Below are 21,368 nucleotides of genomic sequence, written 5' to 3' on the forward strand. Positions count from 1 at the left end.
TTCAATTATATTAACATGGATTCATTTGTGCTTTGAGCTGAAATACCTCGAAATGAGTTCAAGTTAATGTGGGTTACCAAAAACTGGTGTAAAAAAAATCATAAACGTCTGTCTCCCTCTCTAGACCGTTAACTTGGGGGGAGGGAACATGTCTACCAACGTGACCTTAATAAAATTCCCCAAAGTTTCCCTTAACTGGAGCAGATTTGAATGCTCTCCAGTGGTCCTGACAGAGCTGATGGTGAGGGGAAGTAGGATTGGTGGTCTATCAGTCCTCCTGTGATTTGGGAATCCAGAAATCCTGGGCTTCACCTCCCTATCCTGCTAGCTACTAGGGCCCCCTCAGATGCAAAATTATTTTGAAATATTGTGACAGGGCATTTTATAATTGGAATCTACTTTCAGTAACGTTTGGATCATTTTCTGATAAGTTTGGTGTTTGGTAAGGTAATGAACTTCTGCAGGCCCCGGGACCCATTTCTGGCTATGGCAGGGAACAAAATTTGGACAGAACCCATTCCATTCTCCAGTCTGTCTCCTTTAGTACAACCTCTTCATGCAGTTTTTTCTCATAAAAAAGTCTAAAGCTGAGGTCACAAAATATCTCGGAGTGTTTTTACAAGCCAACTCAGGGCTCTACTGATTGCTTCGATTTCAGATAGAGATCAGAGTGTTAATTCAACCTCATTTTCTGGTTGTCTAACCTTGGTCAATGATTTCTGATTGACACAAAAAAGGCTTGGTGGCATTAAGCTACAGCTATTTCGGTCGCTCCGAGCGACCGAAATAGCTTGGGGAGTTTTTTCAGAGCAGTGCAGTTTGATAGAATATCAATGGCATTCGCACTAATAAAGGTCTGTGTAGCTCTTGAAATAAATATTCCCCTAATGTCACAATTTAATTAAACTCAATTTGGTTAATCTTTTTGCTGTAGCATTTTTGATGTGATATAATTAAATTTCCCTTATAGTGGTTTGGCGACCTTGTGACTCCAGTTTGGTGGGAAGACGTATGGCTGAAAGAAGGTTTTGCACACTACTTTGAATTTATTGGTACAGACTACCTCTACCCAGGCTGGAATATGGTAAGGTTGTGCTTTCTGAACAGTTCACGAGACTGAGTTAAGATGGGTTTTCTGTTGCATTAGTTTTATGGTCCATTCAGAGATTGCCGTAAAATAGTAAATGGTGCATACAAATATCATATGTCCAATAAACAAAAACCAGTCAAGGTAGGCTTATTTGACAGCATTTTAACAGAGCTATTTTTCATCTATTACAAGAAACAAGGTCAAATTTCTCATAACCTTAGGCTTGAAATGACCTACATTCCCTGTGTAGGGGAATTCAGATTACTACTCTTGAATAGCAAAATCAGAATATTCCTAGTCTTGGTAAAATGGATCATAATCATGTTTTTTTCTAAATTTATTAGTACGTTACATTACGATGATAGAAAAACACCAGAGGCAGGAAGCCTGGAACATGTAATGTAAATGAAAAAAAGTGATTTTAATATTTTGTTTCTTACTTCTTTGACCTCTGCAGTTTATGGTGAAATTTTTCCCTAGTTCCTTTGACCAAAGCACCGTGCATAACTTCAATCACTGACTGACTGTCAGGATGCTTCACAAAGGTGATAAATTTCCTAAGGTGTTATTCCAAGGATTCATATGTTTAAAAAAGTAAAGAGTATCAGAGGTCATATTTGTGGGAGAGCTATGTAAGGCACTTTCAACTAACACAAATTTTTTTTAAATCTCTGATGTTAAATGTTCCCAAGTCAATGAAATGGAAAAAAGAATCCTCATATGAGTACTGCTCAAAGAGGAAATTGCTTAAAAACTGCACTTTACACTTTACATAAAGTGTAAATATGTTGATCATGCAAAGAAGTTGCAAAAATTTACTATCCCTCAACAAATTATTTGCCAGCTACCCATACTCTATAGGATCACAGGAAGAAAAATAAATCTAAGGTATCTGTTGACCTTGGTTGGGTAAAAAGTTTTTAAAATAAAGTGTCTCAGTCCTCTGAGAACATCCAAGTACTGTACAATTGACACATATTTTTGAATCGAATGATTCAGTTATACTGTACACTGTAGGTGTAAAAGTGTATGTTCAATTTTTTTTAAATGATCAATTCTTTTATTTTGTTCACTTGCTTTTTGCAGAAGAAATTATTTAGGCAATGATTGAAATCATTTAAAAAATACCGTTAGAAGTGAGATTTAGTATTTTAAGTGTTATGAAACAAGTAATATGAAAAAAGAAGTGTCTAAAGGAGCTAAGAATATTATAGATTTTATTTTATTATTATATACCATGATTTTAGGTAAGTCTCTTCCTAAATTTCACATTAAACTTTTTTATCGTGATAGAAATAATTTCTGATTTGCAATTTCATTATAAAAAAAGTTGCTTTATTAGAAAGTTGGCAAGTTTCTTGACTTTTATTCACTTCGGCTCTGATAAAGCTCATTCTTTTTATCCCTATGAAAAACATGTCTTGAATTAAAGTGCAATTATAATAGTGTTGGGATCTGATAGGAGTTTAAAGAGCTATGGTATAGTGAAATGCCATTAACTTCAGTACTCTTATGCTGAATTTTATCTCTGAATCTCCTAAATTCTCCACGAATGAGTTCCTTGAAATTTAGAATAGGCTTCCTGTAGAGGCCGTCTTGAAGATCATTTTTGAGGATTTATGTAAAGTGAACATACTGGGCGAATGACACAATTAACGTCCTTAACATTTAAAAGACGTGGGAGAAGCGAAACACTCACGGCTTGAGAAGATAGATGAAGAGTTAGATCGCAGAATCTGAATCTTTTCCCGTTGATAGAGAGGTGCCTCAGAAGCATTCTCCTAATACTGAACTTTAAGATGATATTGAAATTCATTCGAATAATTTAGAAAAGTAGGCTATGCAATGGTAGGTTAGTATACCAATGACAGTCGACATTCGTTTCTTAAAGACTTTTAAAAATTAAATAGAGACATCCGGAGCAGCTACATGTGTTGGCTGGCAGAGTGAAGTGTCTGATCCATTCTTTACCTAAACCATCTTTCAAAAAGCAATAAGAAAAGCCCTTCGTTTTTACTGTAAAACAGCTCATAATATTTTACCCAGTATAAGGCGCCAATTTTTTGTTTTTGGATACACGATCACTATTGCTCTTCATAACATCATGATGTATCTGGAAGAACAGTACAGAAGAACTGGTTTTTGCCTCAAAAGTATTTCCTACAGGCGTAACAGGCTCATTAGGTAGATCGAAAGGGGTTGCTTAGGTTCTGGGATATGGGGTAGCAAATGAAGCAAGGGAATTTGGAAAGCATATTCTTTCTTCTCCTCAATTGCAAACTCTATTTTTGTGGTCCTTCGCCAATGACGTGGTTTCAGGATGGAAATAGAATTCCAATTGTCTGGAGAAACTGTCCTTTGGCTTTAAAAAGAATAGCAGTGAAAAACCCTGGAGATTTTGCGGCGTAAAATGAGCTCGTTGCCCACTTAATGCTAGAAAAATAAGAGCTATGTAAAATGTGTACTGCTTTAATAGCAATCAGCTGTAGCTTACTCACTGGGTAGGCATTACTTTTGGAAGTTAAGTCTTGAATATCACTGTGATGAAATAATGTTTCATTAACCTAACAGGAGTGTTGAATAACTTAAGGACCTCCTTTTCTAGTAGTAATAACAGTAAAGTGTCTATTTGGTGCTGTACAGAAGTACAGAATAAAGAAGGGGCATGTTCTCTACATTCTAGCAAGAGTGGCAAACATAAAAAAATTTGCAAATAAGAAATACCTGAATATGTATCTCATCATAAGAGCTGAGGAGGATGTAATAAGTTCATAATTGCTAAAATTGGCTTAAAGAATGATACGGCTCAGAGAAATTAATCAAGGAAAGTTTGTTGGAACAGTTGGGATTCTAAACCCGAGAATGCATTTCTTAGGGTGGGACAATCTTTGTTTTAGGATAATTGGCTTTGATGACAACTTTATTGTGTGGGTCAGGATACCATGTATTCCTGATGGCACTCTTTGAATTCTTTCCTTTTTCATCAGAGAGATGGAAATGGCACACTATTTCTGTATTTGTTTAACATATATTTTTGTTCCTGAAAATTTTTTATAAAGGGTTTGTTGAAGCGAATTAACATCTTCAGTAAAAAGTGGAGCAATGTTCTTCCTACTCTAAATGAATTGGAGGTCAGGAGAGCACCATCACTCAACTGGAATACTGGTGGTGAGGGGCAGGGTGGGTTCACTTTTTTTCTTATTTTTTTTTAATGGCATTTGTTAAGTGCTTATTATGTTCCTGGCACTGTACTAAGCACTGGGGTAGATTCATTCATTCATTCATTCATTCATTCAATCGTACTTATTGAGCACTTACATACATTGAGCACTTAAATACAAGCTAAACAGGTTGGACACAGTCATGTCTCATGTCCATGGCTCACACTCTTAATCCCCATGTCACAGAAGAGGTAACTGAGGCTCAGAGAAGTTAAGTGATTTGCCCAAGGTCACACAGCAGACATGTGGCGGCGGCGGGATTCTAGCCCATGACCTCAGACTCCAAAGCCCGTGCTCTTTCCACTGAGCCACACTGCTTCTCTACATATCAACAATGATTTTTAAATCTTTTCTTTGCACATATACCTGGGCAAAAAAATACCTGTTAATGGGGAACATTAAACTAAATTTCACACTACATACGCAGAGCTTCTTTAAGCGTATTGCCTCAAACCCTAATAAATGGTCTTAGCTTCATACTTCATTCCTTGGAAGTCCTGGAATTAGAAAAACAAAGAATTCTACCATTAGGCTCAGTATATTTTTGATGGGCTCTAACTGAAATTACCTGTTAAAATGTAATAGGTTTCTCAATAAAAAAAATTGTAGATATTAGAACATTTTTTTAGATTCCCCAAGAAGTTGAGAACACCACTAGACATTTTGAAATAAATAAACAATGCCACTACAGAGTCAGGCCAATAGTCCATCCAGTCCAGTATTCTGTCTTTGACAGAAACATCTTTCCACCTAAGCCCTGTCCACTCCCTGACTTTTTCATCACTGTAGACAACTCCACCAGCCTCCCTGTCTCAGAAACCCATACCCTAAGCCTTGTCCTCGACTCATCTCTCTCGTCCTGCCTACGTATTCAGTCTGTCACCAGATCCTATCATTTCTACCTTCAGAATATGGCTAAAACCCCCCTTTCCTCTCCAGCCAAATTGCCGTCACTTTTCCTGTAATAATAATAATGATGGCATTTATTAAGCGCTTACTATGTGCAAAGCACTGTTTTAAGCATTGGGGAGGTTACAAGGTGATCAGGTTGTCCCACGGGGGGCTCATAGTCTTCATCCCCATTTTACAGATGAGGGAACTGAGGCACAGAGAAGTTAAGTGACTTGCCCAAAGTCACACAGCTTTGCCCCTCCTACCTCAACTCACTGAATTCCTTCTACAACCCAATCCACACACTTTGCTCTCTAATTTCAACTTATTTTATAAACCTCTATCCTGCAGCCAGACATTTACCCTCAGCTTGCCTCTGGCCTGGACTTTAAGTACCCTTTAAACTTTAAGCCCATTATGGTCAGGGACCGCACCTGCTAATTTGATAATTCTCTTTTATTATACTCTCCCAGGCACTTAAAACAGTGTTCTGCACATAGTAAGTGCCTAATAAATACCACTGATTGTTAATCGTTTGATTGGAAATCTCTCCCTCTTTAGATTCAACACACCACCACTGTTTCCATCTTCAAAGCCCCCCTAAAATGACATCTCCTTTAAGAGACCTAATTTTATTATTATTAGTGATGGTAAATCATCATCATCATCAATCGTGTTTATTGAGCGCTTACTGTATGCAGAGCACTGTGCTAAGCGCTTGGGAAGTACAAGTTGGCAACATATAGAGACGGTCCCTACCCAACAGTGGGCTCACAGTCTAAAAGGGGGAGACAGAGAACAAAACCAAACATACTAACAAAATAAAATAAATAGAATTGATATGTACAAGTTAAATAAATAAATAAATATATAAATAAATAGAGTAACAAAATGTAACGATTATAATAATTATGGTACTGGTTAAGCATTTACCATGTGTAAAGCACTGTTCTAAGCCTTGGGAGGATACAAGACCTAATTTTATTATTATTATTGATGATAAATGTAACGATTATAATAATTATGGTACTGGTTAAGCATTTACCATGTGTAAAGCACTGTTCTAAGCCTTGGGAGGATACAAGATAATCAGGTTATCTGAAGTCTTCCAAGATCTTCCTCAACTAAGGCCACATTTCTCCTACCTGGCTTCACTTATACTTCACCTAGGCACTCAGATCTGAACCCCCAAACCACTAACCACAGTGCTCTGCACACAGTAAGAGCTTAATAAATACAATTGAATGAGTGAACTTGGTAATCACCCCTTCCCGAGCCCCACAGAACAGTACATATATATCCTTACTCTCTGCCATTTCCTCTATCTCTAATTTATTTTAATGTCTGCCTCCCTCTTTAGACTGTAAGTTAATCATGGGCAGGGATCATTTCTACCAACTTTCTTGTACTGTACTTTCCCAAATGCTTAGCACAGTGCTCTGATATCAGTGTGGCCTAGTAATAATAATAATAATGATGATGGCATTTATTTAAGCACTTACTATGTGCAAAGCACTGTTCTAAGCACTGGGGAGGTTACAAAGTGATCAGGTTGTCCCACGTGGGGCTCACATTGTTTATCCCCATTTTACAGATGAGGTAACTGAGGCCCAGAGAAGTTAAGTGACTTGCCCAAAGTCACACAGCTGACAATTAGAGAAGTAGCGTGGCTCAGTGGAAAGAGCCCAGGCTTTGGAGTCAGAGGTCATGGGTTCAAGTCCCGGCTCTGCCACTTGTCAACTGTGTGACTTTGGGCAAGTCACTTCACTTCTCTGAGCCTCAGTTCCCTCATCTGTAAAATGGGGGTGAAGGCTGTGAGCTCCCCGTGGGACAACCTGATCACCTTGTAACCTCCCCAGTGCTTAGAACAGTGCTTTGCACATAGTAAGCGCTTAATAAATGCCACAAAAAAAATTGGCAGAGCCGGGTTTCAAACTCATGACCACTGACTCCCAAGCCTGGGCTCTTTCCACTGAGCCACGCTGCTTCATTTTATAATCTCTTTAATTCTCCCTATCTATAGTGTATTTAAGCATCTGTTTCCCCCGCTGGACTATAAACTCCTTGAGGACAGTGATTGTGCCTTCTAATTCGTATCTATTCTTCCAAATATAGGAAGTATGCTCTGCACATAGGAGACATAATATTGATTTATTGTGTGCAGTCATGTGTGATCAATTAAGCCAGAAGTATTACACACATTTTCATTAGGTGAATTTCATCAGGAAGCCCCATGATATAAGAGAAGCAGTGGGGCCTAGTTGGGAAGCAGAATGACCTACTGGAAAGAGCCCAGGCTTGGGAGTCAGAGGTCATGAGTTCGAATCCCGGCTCTGCCACTTGCCTGCCGTGTGACCTTCGACAAGTCACCTAACTTGTATGTGCATCATTTTTCTCATCTGTAAAATGGGGATTAAATCCTACTAACCTCTTACTTACATTGTGAACCCCGTGTGGGACAGGGACTATATTCAACCTGATTAACTTGTATCTTTCCCAACACTTAGAAAATGTATAGTAAGTGCTTAACAAATATAATAATAATAATAGAGCATGCATATTTATATTTTCTTGACTTTTGTCTTAAGGCAAATTTTTTTCACTTTATTCTCACACAGAAATTTCTCCATCTCCTGGATTATTTTGTTTGCCCTTCACCAGACTTCTTTAGCTTTGTTTCACTATTCTTAAAATGAGGGACTAGATTTCATTATCACAATCATCAGCATTTAGTGGTCATTTCCTTTGTCTTAGAGTACTAGACTAGGAACTTGGAAACATAGACTAAAAGAGTTTACGATCTAATGGATGGCCCAGAGTAACCTGGGTCTGAGCATACTATGGTTCGTATAGTCAGAACTCTGCATTTTATTATTTTTTCTATCCACTTTCCGATTATGCCCCCCATCTGTTGGCCTTTGAGCTGTCACAGCAAACTGAACCCATGATTTAAATGAACAGTCAACAATGATTCTTTCCTGAATCATGACAGATAACTCAGAGCCCAGCATCCTGTAGTTGTCATTTGGATTTTTTTTCCTTAGTTGCATTATCTGTCACTAGCTCATCTGCTGGGTTTTTTTTTTTCTTTTTGGCCCAGTCACTCAGCTTTATGAGGTCTTCCGGCAATATTTTCCCATCTTCATGGGATTCATCACCCGAGAATGCTTGGTGTCATCTGTAAACTTGGAGATTTCACGGCACATTCCCTCTTCCAGATAATGTATGAATTTGTCAGCACAGATCCAAAGGTGACTCCACTATTTATCCTTCCCCTTCCTAAGGGCAGCCATTTGCAAATTTCTTTATTTTAACCAGTTTTCTTCCTAGGAAAGGAAATTTCCTCTAACCCTATGATTTCTGAATGAGTTGAACAATGAAGGATAGGAATGAAAAGAAGGGAAGAGGAAAGGAAGAAAGACGAGGGAGAAAGAAAAGATGGGGAAGGAACAGGGGAAGACAGGGAAGGGAAAAGACAGACGGAGGGAAAAAGGGTAAAAGGGGGGAGAAACGATGGGAAAAATGGGGATTGCAAGGGGGAGAGGAGGAAGATTGAGAGAAAGAAAGAAAAAAAGAGCAGGTTGTTTACCCCTGCTGCCACAAACCTTTTCTTCCTTTGCCTAAGCCAAATCCACCATCACCAGCCCAAAGCAGGGTGATCCCAGAGCCTCATCCCATGATCATCTGGGTTGAATAAGGATGAATAAAGTAGTGGTAATATTAATCGGGCCCCACCTGCTCTATGGATGGGTTGGAAAAGCATAACAGAAATAAAAGCCCAGTTCTCTGCCATGAAGAACTTACAAACTAATGGCAGAGGCAAGCCCACCAAATGGTTAAAAATAGCAGGAGTAGGAAGAACAAATATCTGTTAGAAAGTAGAATAGATGTCAGGTTGAAATATGATGATGATGATGATGATGATATTTGTTGAACATTTACTATGCACCAAGCACTGGACTGAGTGCTGAGGTCCCCCATGAAGCTCATGGTTTAAGGGGGAGAAAAGGTATTGCAACCCCATTTTATAGATGATGGAGGAAACTGAGGCAAGGAGAAGTTAAATGACTTGCCTAAGGTCACACAGTAGAACCAGGATTAGAACCTGAGTATCAGAATGAAGAATTGAATGTAAATTAAATGTAAAATTTAATATACATATGTATATTATATATTACATATATACTTGGGTAGCGAGGGGTGGCTATTGGGGTAGTGTGGGGTAGTGGGAATTACTCTGGAAAGGTTTAATAGAAGAGGTGGAAGTTTAGGAAATGGAAGATGGGGAGAGCTGAGGCTTAAAAAGTGAAAGATTGAGTGCTCCAGCCTAGAGAAACAACATAATCAAGGATCTGGGGAGAGTAAGCCGTGAGCTGGATGGTTAGAAGGTAAACCTGGAAGGAGGAAAGAGTACGCGCTAGGGAATAGTGGGTGAAGAGAGCCAATATTTCCTTCCTTCATTCATTCATTTAATCGTATTTATTGAGTGCTTACAGTGTGCAGAGCACTGTACTAAGCGCTTGGAAAGTACAATACAGCAATAAAGAGAGACAATCCCCACCCACAGATAGAAGCAGGGAAGACAGACATCAATACAAGTAAATAGGCATCAATAAAAAACATATATGTTTTTATGCAGTAACTTAGGCAATAATATGTGTATATATTTATATACACATATGTGCAGTGGGGTGAGGAAGGGGAAGATCAAAAGGAGGGAAAATCAAGGTACGCGGAAGTGAGGGTTAGCTGAGGAAAAGTGGGGCTGAGTCTAGGAAGGCTTCTTGGAGGAGGTGGGGAAGGGTGATTGTTTGGCAGATTTGAGTAGGGAGGGCGTTCCAGGTGGGAGGTAGGATATGGGCCGGGGGTTGGCAGCGGGAGAGTCAAGATTGAGGCCCAGTGAGAAGGTTTGCATCAGAAGGACGGAGTGTGCGGGCTGGAATGTAGGAGAGAAGGAAGGGGAGTTAGGAAGGGGCGAGGTTTGGAAAGAGCTGGTAGAAAGCCTCTAAGCCTATTGCAAGGAGTTTTTGTTTAATGATGGCATTTATTAAGTGCTTACTATGTGCAAAGCACTGTTCTAAGCACTGGGGAGGTTCCAAGGTGATCAGGTTGTCCCTCAGGGGGCTCACAGTCTTAATCCCCATTTTATAGATGAGGTAATTGAGGCGCAGAGAAGTGAAGTGACTTGCCCAAAGTCACAGAGCTGACAGCTGGCGGAGCCGGCATTTGAACCTGTTACCTCCGACTCTAAAGCCCGGGCTCTTTCTGCTAAGCCACGCTGCTTCTCCCATCTTTTGTTTGATGTGGAGATATCTTGAGAGTTTTGAAGCAGCGTGACTCAGTGGAAAGAGCCCGGGCTTTGGAGTCAGAGGTGATGGGTTCAAATCCCGGTTCCATCAGTTGTCAGCTGTGTGACTTTGGTCAAGTCACTTAACTTCTCTGGGCCTCAGTGGCCTCATCCGTAAAATGGGGATAAAGACTGTGAGCCCCCGATGGGACAACCTGATCACCTTGTAACCTCCCCAGTGCGTAGAACAGTGCTTCGCACATAGTAAGCACTTCATAAATGCAATTATTACTATTAATGGGGATAAAGACTGTGAGCCCCCCATGGGACAACCTGATCACCTTGCAACCTCCCCAGTGCGTAGAACAGTGCTTTGCACATAGTAAGCGCTATGTAAGTAAATGCCATTATTATTATTATTATTTAAGGAATGGAGGGATATGTGGCTTGTAGGAAGATAATTTGGTTAGCAGCAGGGGGAATGGAAGGAGAAGGGATAGTTTGGAGGCTGGGAAACCAGCGAGGAGATACAGTAGCCCACCCGTGACATGACCAATGCTTAAACCACAGTGATGGTCGCTTAGATGGAGAGGAAAGGGATGGAGGAAATTTGGGAAATGTTTGGGAAGCAGATTGAATACTAGAGCTGAAAGCAGTGAAGAGTTGAGTTTGACATAAAAGTTGCAGGCTTTGGGAACAGGGAGCATGATACTGTTATCAATAAAGATGACAAAGTTGGGGAATCAGCATGGACTGGTGGAAATTGCACTGACTTGGGACTCAGAGGATCTGAGTTCTAATCCCATTCTCCCACTTGCCTACTGTGTGAACTTGGGCAAGTCATTTACGTTCATTCGGCCTCTGCTTCATCATCTATAAAATGGGAATTAAATCCTACTACCTCCTACCTAAGCCCCATATGGGGCAAGGATCGTGTGTGTCATTATTATATTGTACCTCAGTGCTTAGTACAGTCCTTGGCATCAGCAGCATGGCTTAGCGGAAAGAGCCTGGGCTTGGGAGTCAGGGGACGTGGATTCGAATCCCGGCTCCACACTTGTCAGCTGTGTGACTTTGGGCAAGTCACCTAACGTCTCTGTGCCTCAGTTCCCTCATCTGTAAAATGGGGATTGAGACTGTGAACCGCACATGGGACAACCTGATTACCTTATATCTACCCCAGCTGTTAGAACAGTGCTTGGCACGTAGTAAGGGCTTAACAAAGACCATTATTATTATTAGTAGTAAGCACTTAACAAAGACCATTATTATTATTAGTAGTAAGCACTTAACAAAGACCATTAATATTATTAGTAGTAAGTGCTTAACAAAGACCATTATTATTATTAATATTAGGGTTTAACAAATTCTGTAATTATTAATTATGGGTTTATGGAAGGGTTTAGGAAGGAATACCAGTTTTGGATGTGGGGTACACAGCTCATTGTTGCTTGGTTCTGGGGTCAAGGAAGAACTCTATCTCAGTCATGGAGCCCGGTGAAGATGATAGGAATTCTCAGACCCCGCGGCTGCTGGAAGGGAGCAAAAAAGCACAGCTTTCTTGACAGCTCTTCTTGCCTCATTCTGGATGGAAAGCACAAGATAGTCGAGTTATGGCCGCCTGCTTTTCCCAAAGTGATGAAGATGTGAAGGAAATTTATTTGCTTCCTTAATGCCAGTTCTGTGAGGCAATGCCCTGGGGTCCCATTTTCACAGTGGTGGGAGCTTTCCCCATGGCCATTCCCGACTCCATTACTCCTGTTTCTGCTGCTGAGTTCAGTACTATCAAGGCACTGGGGAATACAGGAACTAGTAGAGGACGCCTTAGTGCCCAGTTTTAATTTTGAAGATGGAGGCAATCTTAGCTAAGAGCTGAGCGTGGGAGGTGACGGGTTGGAGGGATGGAACTTGAGGGACAGGGATCTGACGGGACAAAATGGGGAGATAAAATGTGGGGAGAGAGAGAAAACTGGGGAAAGTTGGAAGGCAGAAAGAGGGAAAGGTGAAGAAGAAGAAGGAAGCAGATGGGGTGGGGATAAGTTAAGAGGAGAGAAAAGAGAGGGAAGGGAGCGGGAGGTAAGAGGGTACGTAACCCACTCAATAATAATAATAATGATGGCATTTATTAAGCGCTTACTATGTGCAAAGCACTGTTCTAAGCGCTGGGGAGGTTACAAGATGATCAGGTTGTCCCACGGGGGAGTCACAGCCTTAATCCCCATTTTACAGTTGAGGTAACTGAGGCACAGAGAAGTGACTTGCCCAAAGTCACACAGCTGACAATTGGCAGAGCCGGGATTTGAACCCCTGACCTCTGACTCCAAAGCCTGGGATCTTTCCACTGAGCCACGCTGCTTCTCTTCTGAGCAGGTTCTTCTGTGAAGTCTTCCACGGTTCTAAAATCATCTATCCTCTTTCTATGGGAGACTCCATCATCATTATCACTCTCTCAAGAGCCCAGTTCAGTGCTCGGGAGCATAGGTCAGCATAGGTACCCAAAGAACTAAAATGTGTCCTGCCTGCAGTGTGGTCACTGTATCACCCTTCTCCTCCTCATCCTGTGCCACCATCACTGACAATAATAATAATAATGGCATTTATTAAGCACTTACTATGTGCAAAGCACTGTTCTAAGCGCTGCGGAGGTTACAAGGTGATCAGGTTGTCCCACGTGGGGCTCACAGTCTTAATCCCCATTTTACAGATGAGGGAACCGAGGCGTAGAGAAGTTAAGTGACTTTCATTCATTCATTCATTCATTCAATCGTATTTATTGAGTGCTTACTGTGTGCAGAGCACTGTACTAAGTGCTTGGGAAGTACAAGTTGGCAACATATAGAGACAGTCCCTACCCAACAGTGGGCTCACAGACTTGCCCAAAGTCACACAGCTGACAAGTGGCGGAGCTGGGATTTGAACTCATTAGGTCATCATCCCCAGGCTGCATCACCCCCAGATCCAGAGAACAAAGGGGTGTGAAATATCTCTTTCCCAGATCTCATGGGGCTACGATCTGACTCTTGCCCACTGCCGTGGTGCTTCCTTATTCAACCTGCAGCCCTCCCGCTGCTGCAGTTAATAGCGCGACCCCCAGAATGTGAGCCCACTGTCGGGTAGGGGCCGTCTCTATACGTTGCCAACTTGTACTTCCCAATGCTTAGTACAGTGCTCTGCACACAGTAAGCGCTCAATAAATACAATTGAATGAATGACTCCTCCTGCCCCCTCCTTAGCGTCCATGTGAGTTTGCCATCCCCTCCTTGCCCTCCATCTTGGTTGGCTGCCTTCATTCATCCATTCATTCAATCGTATTTGTTGAGCGCTTACTGTGTGCAGAGCACTGTACTAAGCGCTTCCCACTACCGAGGCTTGCCGTGGCCGGGCTGGGTGGGCCTCATGACGTGAGGGTGAGGGGAGGCTTTCCCAGCCAGCAACTGGGATGGGAGTTGGGTCAGCGTTGAGATGAGTTCTGACACTTACTAATGTACATTGAGGACCATGGCAACCACGCTGATTCTCAGGTCAGTTTGGGGGCCATGTCTTGTTGCCAAATGGGCAAGGCATCGAGCTACCTGCTTGGCTCCATCTCAGATTCCTTTCTACCTCCGAGGGACAGGCTGAGCTACTGCTGCTACCCCTCCCACCCCAAAGCCGTGGGGGGACGCTAACCACGCCGTCACCTAGGATGCCTGTATGTAAGCTCTTCCCTTCCTTTAACGTTTAGAAAGGTCTGGATGTATCAATCAATCAGCCAGTCATTTTTACTGAGCACTTTCTGAGCTCAGGACACTGCACTAAGTGCTTGGGAGAGTATCGAACAACAGACTTTGTCGATGCTTTTCCCTGCCCACAATGAGCTTACAGTCTAGAGACTCCTCCCATCCTCCTTCCTCCCCTCTCAGCATTCTGCCTTACTTTTCCCTTCTCAAAAATGATCCTGATGTGTCCAGGGGCTGAGGTGAACTTTTCACGAGGTCGGGACCCCTTCTTTGTTCCTTGCCTTGGTGGTTGTTTTTCTGACGACTTGACACCTTTCCACATTCATTCATTCATTCTAGACCCACCAGTCTGGAAGGGGGAGGCAGACAACAAAACAAAACATATTAACAAAATGAAATAAATAGAATAAATATGTACAAATAAATAGAGTAATAAATACGTACAAACATTTATACATATATACAGGTGGTGTGGGGAAGGGAAAGAGGTAAGGCGGGGGGGAGGGGGAGGAGGGGGAGAGGACATGTTTTGTCTTGTTGTCTGTCTCCCCCTTCTAGACTGTGAGCCCGTTGTTGGGTAGGGACCGTCTCTGTACGTTGCCAACTTGTACTTCCCAAGCGCTTAGTACAGTGCTCTGCACACAGTAAGTGCTCAATAAATGCGATTGAATGAAATACACATAGATGACCAACCCGATTCTCTACAACAATTTTACTTACGTAGTAACATTTTAACCTTCAACCTGGAAATCTTCACAATTCTGAAGTTTCTAAATCCTTTCACCCCAGCATCTCTGTGTTGCATAAGCCTTTAAATTATTAGGTGGATTTGGATATTTTAAAACATAGCAATGAGATAAATGGCCCTCCTTTCTGAAATAAAATCTCCCTGAGAGGACTCTCTGTAGGGGTGGATAATGTCAAGGATTTTTCCTTGTGCATTTCCTCGAGAATCTCAAAACAAACCAATAAATTGGCAGCAACTGACGTTTTCCAAGATGGGAAATTCAAGCTGAATCTTGGGCTAACATTAGTACGAGGCCATATTGGCTCACATATTCTGAAATCTGAAAAGGGAACTTAACCCACTTAGCTCTGGGAGAAAATGAGTTCCATTCTTCTGGCAAAAATTTCCAAATCTCAGTCTACAAGGCACACATAGATGAATATTATGAGATGTGTTTGGCTATTTCATATCTAGCTTTAGGTGTCCCAAGCCCCTGTGTAATAACAAAACTAAAGCTCAAGTTTATCTCCCTCTTGGCTTCACAGAAAACCTCAGTGGCTTTTGGAAATGAAAAGATGCTGGGGGCAGGCCATGATGGTGAGCATAGAAATGAGAAAAAGAAAGCTCACCTGGTGAACTATGAGATATATATATATTTTCCTACTGCTACCACAAAAGAGGATGGAACTCTTTGGAAACTTATCTGAAAGGCTCCAGTAATTCGCCCACAAGTTCAGAAGGTCTTTGTGGACCTATAGAAAAAAATAGATTTAGATTTTTTGAACCTGAACGATAATAATATTTTAAAGACAGTCATTGTACCAGTGTAACAATGCCATGATGATGAGAATAAGAGTTGTCCACAGAGAAGGATGCTACACATTTTTCATGAACTGGCTGGATCCAGATTTGACATTTCAATACTGGGCAAGAGTAGACTTTCTGATGAATGACAGCTCAGAGGAACATCTTTTTATTCCTGGAGAAGTTTTTTTCCTTCAGCTGGACATCATTCAGGTGGTGGATGTACAATCAGACAGGCCAACTCCTTATCCGCCCAAAGGCATAAGGGACTGACTATGTGCCTGCCTCTAAAGCAAATTTATTCTGCCACCACCGTTAGCGCATATGTTCCAACAATTATCCATAGCAATGAAGAGAAACAGTGTTTTCATGGGTATCTGGAGAGACTCATTACATTGGTTACAGAATCTGGCAGTCTTATCTTAATGGGAGATTTCAGTGTAAGGGAGGAGTCATTAGATTCCCCTGGTATTGGATAGTTAGACAGTAAAGATTGTCTCCTGTTCAGCTTTATGGGCTAAACATCAGCTGGGAATCAACCAGTAATCATTTCTGCCTTCCAAATGAATGACATCATGAATACACGAACAGTCTTAACAATGGCACCTATTAGACATTTATCATCAACATCATCATTATTATCATCATCAATAGTATTTATTGAGTGATTGCTATGTGCAGAGCATTGCTGAGAGTGAAATTGGAGTGTGTTGAAAAGGCTGATTGAGTTTCTAGTTGCACTCATGCAGTCACCCACACTCTGAGCCTCTGACTGATGCATTAGTTTCCTGGTGTTAGTGTAAACTTCCTTGTCTATACTTGCATCATTCGACGATGGGTTTCCCCGCTAACAATTTGGTGAGAGAAACCACATCTCTGTCATTCATTTAGATTCTTGGTTGTATGTAGGTACATAATTTTATTCTTCTTCAGATTTACTATCAATCATAGCACTTTGTTGATTCAGATAAGAGGTTTATAATCACCTAAGCATACATTTTTTAAATGCTATTTGTTAAGCACTGCACCTAGCATTGGGAGTGATACAAGACAATCATGTTGGGCACAGTCTATGTCCCACAAGGAGGTCACGGTCCTAATCCTCATTTTACCGATAAGGTAACTGAGGCACAGAGAAGTTTAGCGACTTGTCCAAGGTCACACAGCAGATAAGAAGGAAAACTGGGATTAGAACCTAAATCCACTGACTCCCAAGCCTGTGCTCTTTCCACTAGGCCATGCTGCTTCTCTTGTGTGTGTGATTCTAGAATCCAGGCATCAGCATACGGGAGGACCAATATGTGTGATTCAAAACTTATGATCAAACTTTTGATTCAAAACTTAAAAACTTTTGGAAAGATTTCCCAGATGATTGGAATCATATTCTGACACCAGATTCCATACTTTCCATTCCATCCTTGAGCATCACTGTGGAGAATTCTAGAAATCTGTGGTCAGGTATATTATTTTTACCCCAAGCTGAAAATTAGTCAGGAACTATACACAATACCGTGTTTAAAAATAAATATAAAAGAAGGGAAATATGGAGAGAGTTGGATATTTTTCAAGAGATCATTTTTGTTTTTTTTCTGCTGACAAACACACTTAATACACGCTCTACCATTTGCTATCATTGGGGTGGGGAAGAATACGTGGTAACATAATTTATCAGCCAATCTGGTGATAATCTGCATGTAATTTACAGTGATAGATTGAAGGCTTCCAAAATGATTTCCTTTCCCCCAGCCACTGATCCCTACAGAATAAACGAAAATTGCTTTCCAAACTTTAATTAATCAGAGAAAATATTTTGGGCAACATTTGGTGTGACCACTAATGTGCATAAATGGATGTTCCAGCTTTCGTGAACCAGTAAATCAATTTTTAGTGATTTGCAGTTGCTAATGAGCTATCTTAATGATAGCTGATGTTCATCCCTACTGTTCTGAATTTTTCCTTATGAATTGCTCTTCTGAAATGACTTTAGGTATCTGATCTGTGTCCATCTTTTTGGCTGTTCATTAGCGAGAGTCCCCAACATGCGCTTTCTCTTTGAATAATAAAAAATAAATTTTGGTTGGCTTTCTTCCTAGCTCTCTTCACGTATCCCATTAAATATATTAGGCATCATAAGCTGATTGTAATAGATGATTGAGTCCCTGCATTTGTTTAACGCTTAACCCAAGTTGCCACTGATTATTGATGAGGGTCCTTATCGGACATTTCTTTATTGTGATACTAAAAGAGTGTGTTTTACTGCCCGTCTTCCTGTCTCTTTCAGAGTTCCTACTTCAATAACTATCTCTGCCCCAGCTCCACCTCCTCTTCCTGATCATCTCTCTAGGACATCTCTGCCACTCCTCCCTCCCCTGGGCAGTCAGGTCTTAATCCTCTGGCTTTCCAACTCCCTCCTCTTCCTTAAACTATTCTACCTCCTCTCCCCTCCTTCTCTAAATGCACTTCGTAGCATGCTGCACCCCTGCCTCCATGCCCCCCGAGAACACAAATGACAGAGATGAAATGCGTATGGGACTGTACAGACCAAATGCACTGTTAATCAACTCCTTCATGCAAGTTCTGCATCCTGAAGCCTCAGAACAGAGACTTGTCCATTATTCCGTATGGAAAATTCCTTAATCATCAATCAGGCATTAATACTTTTTTTACTGTACTCTTACATGGGACTTATATTGAACATTAAACATATACATTATCACATTCATTCATTCATTCAATCATATTTATTGAGCGCTTACTGTGTGCAGAGCACTGTACTAAGCACTTGGGAAGTACAAGTTGGCAACATATAGAGATGGTCCCTACCCAACAGCAGGCTCACATTTTATATGCATATAAACATGCATATGTGAGCAGCGTGGCTCAGTAGAAAGAGCACGGGCTTGGGAGTCGCAGGTCGTGGGTTCTAATCCCGGCTCCCCCACCTGTCAGCTGTGTGACCTCGGGCAAGTCACTTAACTGCTCTGTGCCTCAGTTCCCTTATCTGTGAAATGGGGATTAAGACTGTGAGCCCCACGTGGGACAACTTGATCACCTTGTATCCCCCCCCAGCGCTTTGAACAGTGCAAAAATGCCGTCATTATTAACAAATGCCATCATCATTATTATTATTATTATAAACATAAACATTGAACCTATTGACTGTGAGCCCCACGTGGGACAGGGACTGTGTCCCACCTGATTTGCTTGTATCCACCCCAGCGCTTAGTACAGCGCTCGGCACATGGTAAGCGCTTTACAAGTACCATAATAATTATTATTATTATTATGATTTTCATTAGCCCATTCCATCCCAGCAACTGTTTTCAGATGTGTCAAACTCAGGCTGTTGCCTAAAAACATTCTCACTTTTATTTGTTCAAGATTCAAGATTCTTTAAAAATCAGTGGCATTTATTGAGCTTGTACAGGGCACTTTGTAAAGTGCAGTCCAACGGAGTTGGTAATAATAACGATGGTATTTGTGAAGCCCTTACTATGTGCCAAGCACTGTTCTAAGCGCTGGGGTAGATACAAGGTAATCAGGTTGTCCCACATGGGGCTCACAGTCTTAATCCCCATTTTACAGATGAGGTAACTGAGGCACAGAGAAGTTAAGTGACTTGCCCAAAATCACATAGCTGACAGGTGGGAGAGCCCATACTCTTTCCACTAAACCGCACTGCCTTGACTTGTTCTCTTTGTTCTTCTCCCGTACTAGCCGCAAAGCACTTGTATACATAGCTGTAATTTTATTTACTAGTATTGATGACTTCCCGACTCTAGACTGTGGGCAGGGAATGTCACTGTTATTGTTGTATTGTACTTTCCCCAGCGCTTAGTACAGTGCTCTGCACACAGTAAGCACTCAATAAATGCGATCGAATGAATGCACGAATGAACAAGAAGCTTACAGTCGAGAGTTGGAGCTAGACATTAATATACATAAGTAAATTACAGATATGTATATTCATTCAATTGTATTTATTGAGCACTTATTGTGTGCAGGGCACTGTACTAAGCGCTTGGGAAGTACAAGTTGGCAACATATAGAGATGGTCCCTACCCAACAGTGGACTCACAGTATATAAGTGCTGCTGTGTGATCTTGGGCAAGTCACTTAACTTGGTGGGGTGAATATTAAGGTTCTTAAAAGGTACAGATCCAAGGCAAAGAGGGGAGAGGGAATAGGGAAGATGAAGGCTTAGTTGGGTATTCTGCTCCCACTCCATATTTTAGCGTATGCACTCCAGTTTTCAAATGCAGTCAGTTCTCTTTTCAGGGTGTGTTTTCATTACCTGTTTTGGGATAGCATGCGACAGCAGTTCTTCTGAAAATGAGCATCTGTCTAGATAGAATATTATGTTGGAAGAAATGGTTGCGTGCCTACACAGAGCATCAGTTAAAGCATATGCACAGTGATGCAAGTTTTCCTTAAGGCCGGCTTCTCCTAGAAAACAATCCTGTATGAGAGGAGAACAGACCCCATCACAAATCATTCTCTGTGAGAATCTGCTGCTTGCTGAAAGATTCTGGGGTGGGGATAGATTGAATTGTTGATTGAATTTTTCTCCAAAGCAGAAACAATTCAGAGGAATAGAAATGTTGAATAATCACAATAATGATTGTAGTATTTGTTACGGGGTTATTATGTGCCAGGCACTGTACTAAGCGCTGGTGTGGATACAAGCATATCAGGTTGCTATTGATACTTGTCTACTTCTTTTGTTTTGTTGTCTGTCTCCCCCTTCTAGACTGTGAGCCCAAATGTCTCTATTTGTTGCCGAATTGTACTTTCCAAGCGCTTAGTACAGTGCTCTGCACACAGTAAGTGCTCAATAAATACGATTGAATGAATGAATGATAGATTGGAGGGGACTAGGCAAACCGTATTTAACAGCATTGGAGAAAGACTCCTAGAAAAGTCTCCCCGGTGGTATAAATGGCACTGTTTGCTAAAAGTTTCACTCTGCTGATTGTAAAATAGGCATTGTTGCTTTGGGCTGAATCTTTGGTTGGTTTTATTTATTCATCAAACAGCTTTCGACTTTTCTAGTCTTATAAATATTTTTTAAACACACATGTTTCTCACCCACAATTCCGCTTTGATTCTATCTCTGAAATCCGTTGCACATTTTCAAAAATGCCTATCAAGGAGATAGTTATATCAATTGATAGTCTATCAAGGCATGCTGGAATCATTTGTTTTGTATTACCATTTTATCATACATAAACACTAAAATGTCTCCAATAACAGATCATTTGAAGTCACTGTTATGAATATCTTTGGAACTGAATACTCAAATGAAAACTTACAAAGTAGAAACATTAGCCCTGTATCCCGTAGATTTTCATGCCAATTAATTCTCCATCTGGAAAACGCTTTCTAATTGATGCTTCATTTAAAAAGGTGTTTGTAGGGCAAGTTAATGCATTAGGTAGGCATTGAATAGAAGTCTCCCCACTGATTCAGATCTTTTAAATGAACAGTTTGAAAATTCATGTGTGATTGGTTCATATGTATGATTAAAAATAACTATTACCCACACTTCCTTCTATGCAATTTGTCTTGCTTCTGAAAGTCCAGATTTGAAGGTATAACTGGCAATTTCAGTCTGCGGTTTGACACTTCC

At 41.0% G+C, this 21,368-nt stretch overlaps 1 protein-coding gene across 1 annotated transcript in view; it reads left to right on the forward strand.

The window, feature by feature from the left end:
- The window catches only part of TRHDE (thyrotropin releasing hormone degrading enzyme), a 455,067-nt gene that overhangs the window by 215,523 nt on the left and 218,176 nt on the right, over nucleotides 1-21,368 (forward strand). Inside the window, exon 6 of the mRNA XM_038756056.1 lies at nucleotides 971-1,084. Coding sequence (XP_038611984.1) covers nucleotides 971-1,084 — 114 coding nt within the window. The remainder of the gene's footprint in view (nucleotides 1-970; nucleotides 1,085-21,368) is intronic.

The sequence above is a fragment of the Tachyglossus aculeatus genome, chromosome 14, assembly GCF_015852505.1.
Source record: "Tachyglossus aculeatus isolate mTacAcu1 chromosome 14, mTacAcu1.pri, whole genome shotgun sequence".
Classification (NCBI taxonomy): domain Eukaryota; kingdom Metazoa; phylum Chordata; class Mammalia; order Monotremata; family Tachyglossidae; genus Tachyglossus; species Tachyglossus aculeatus.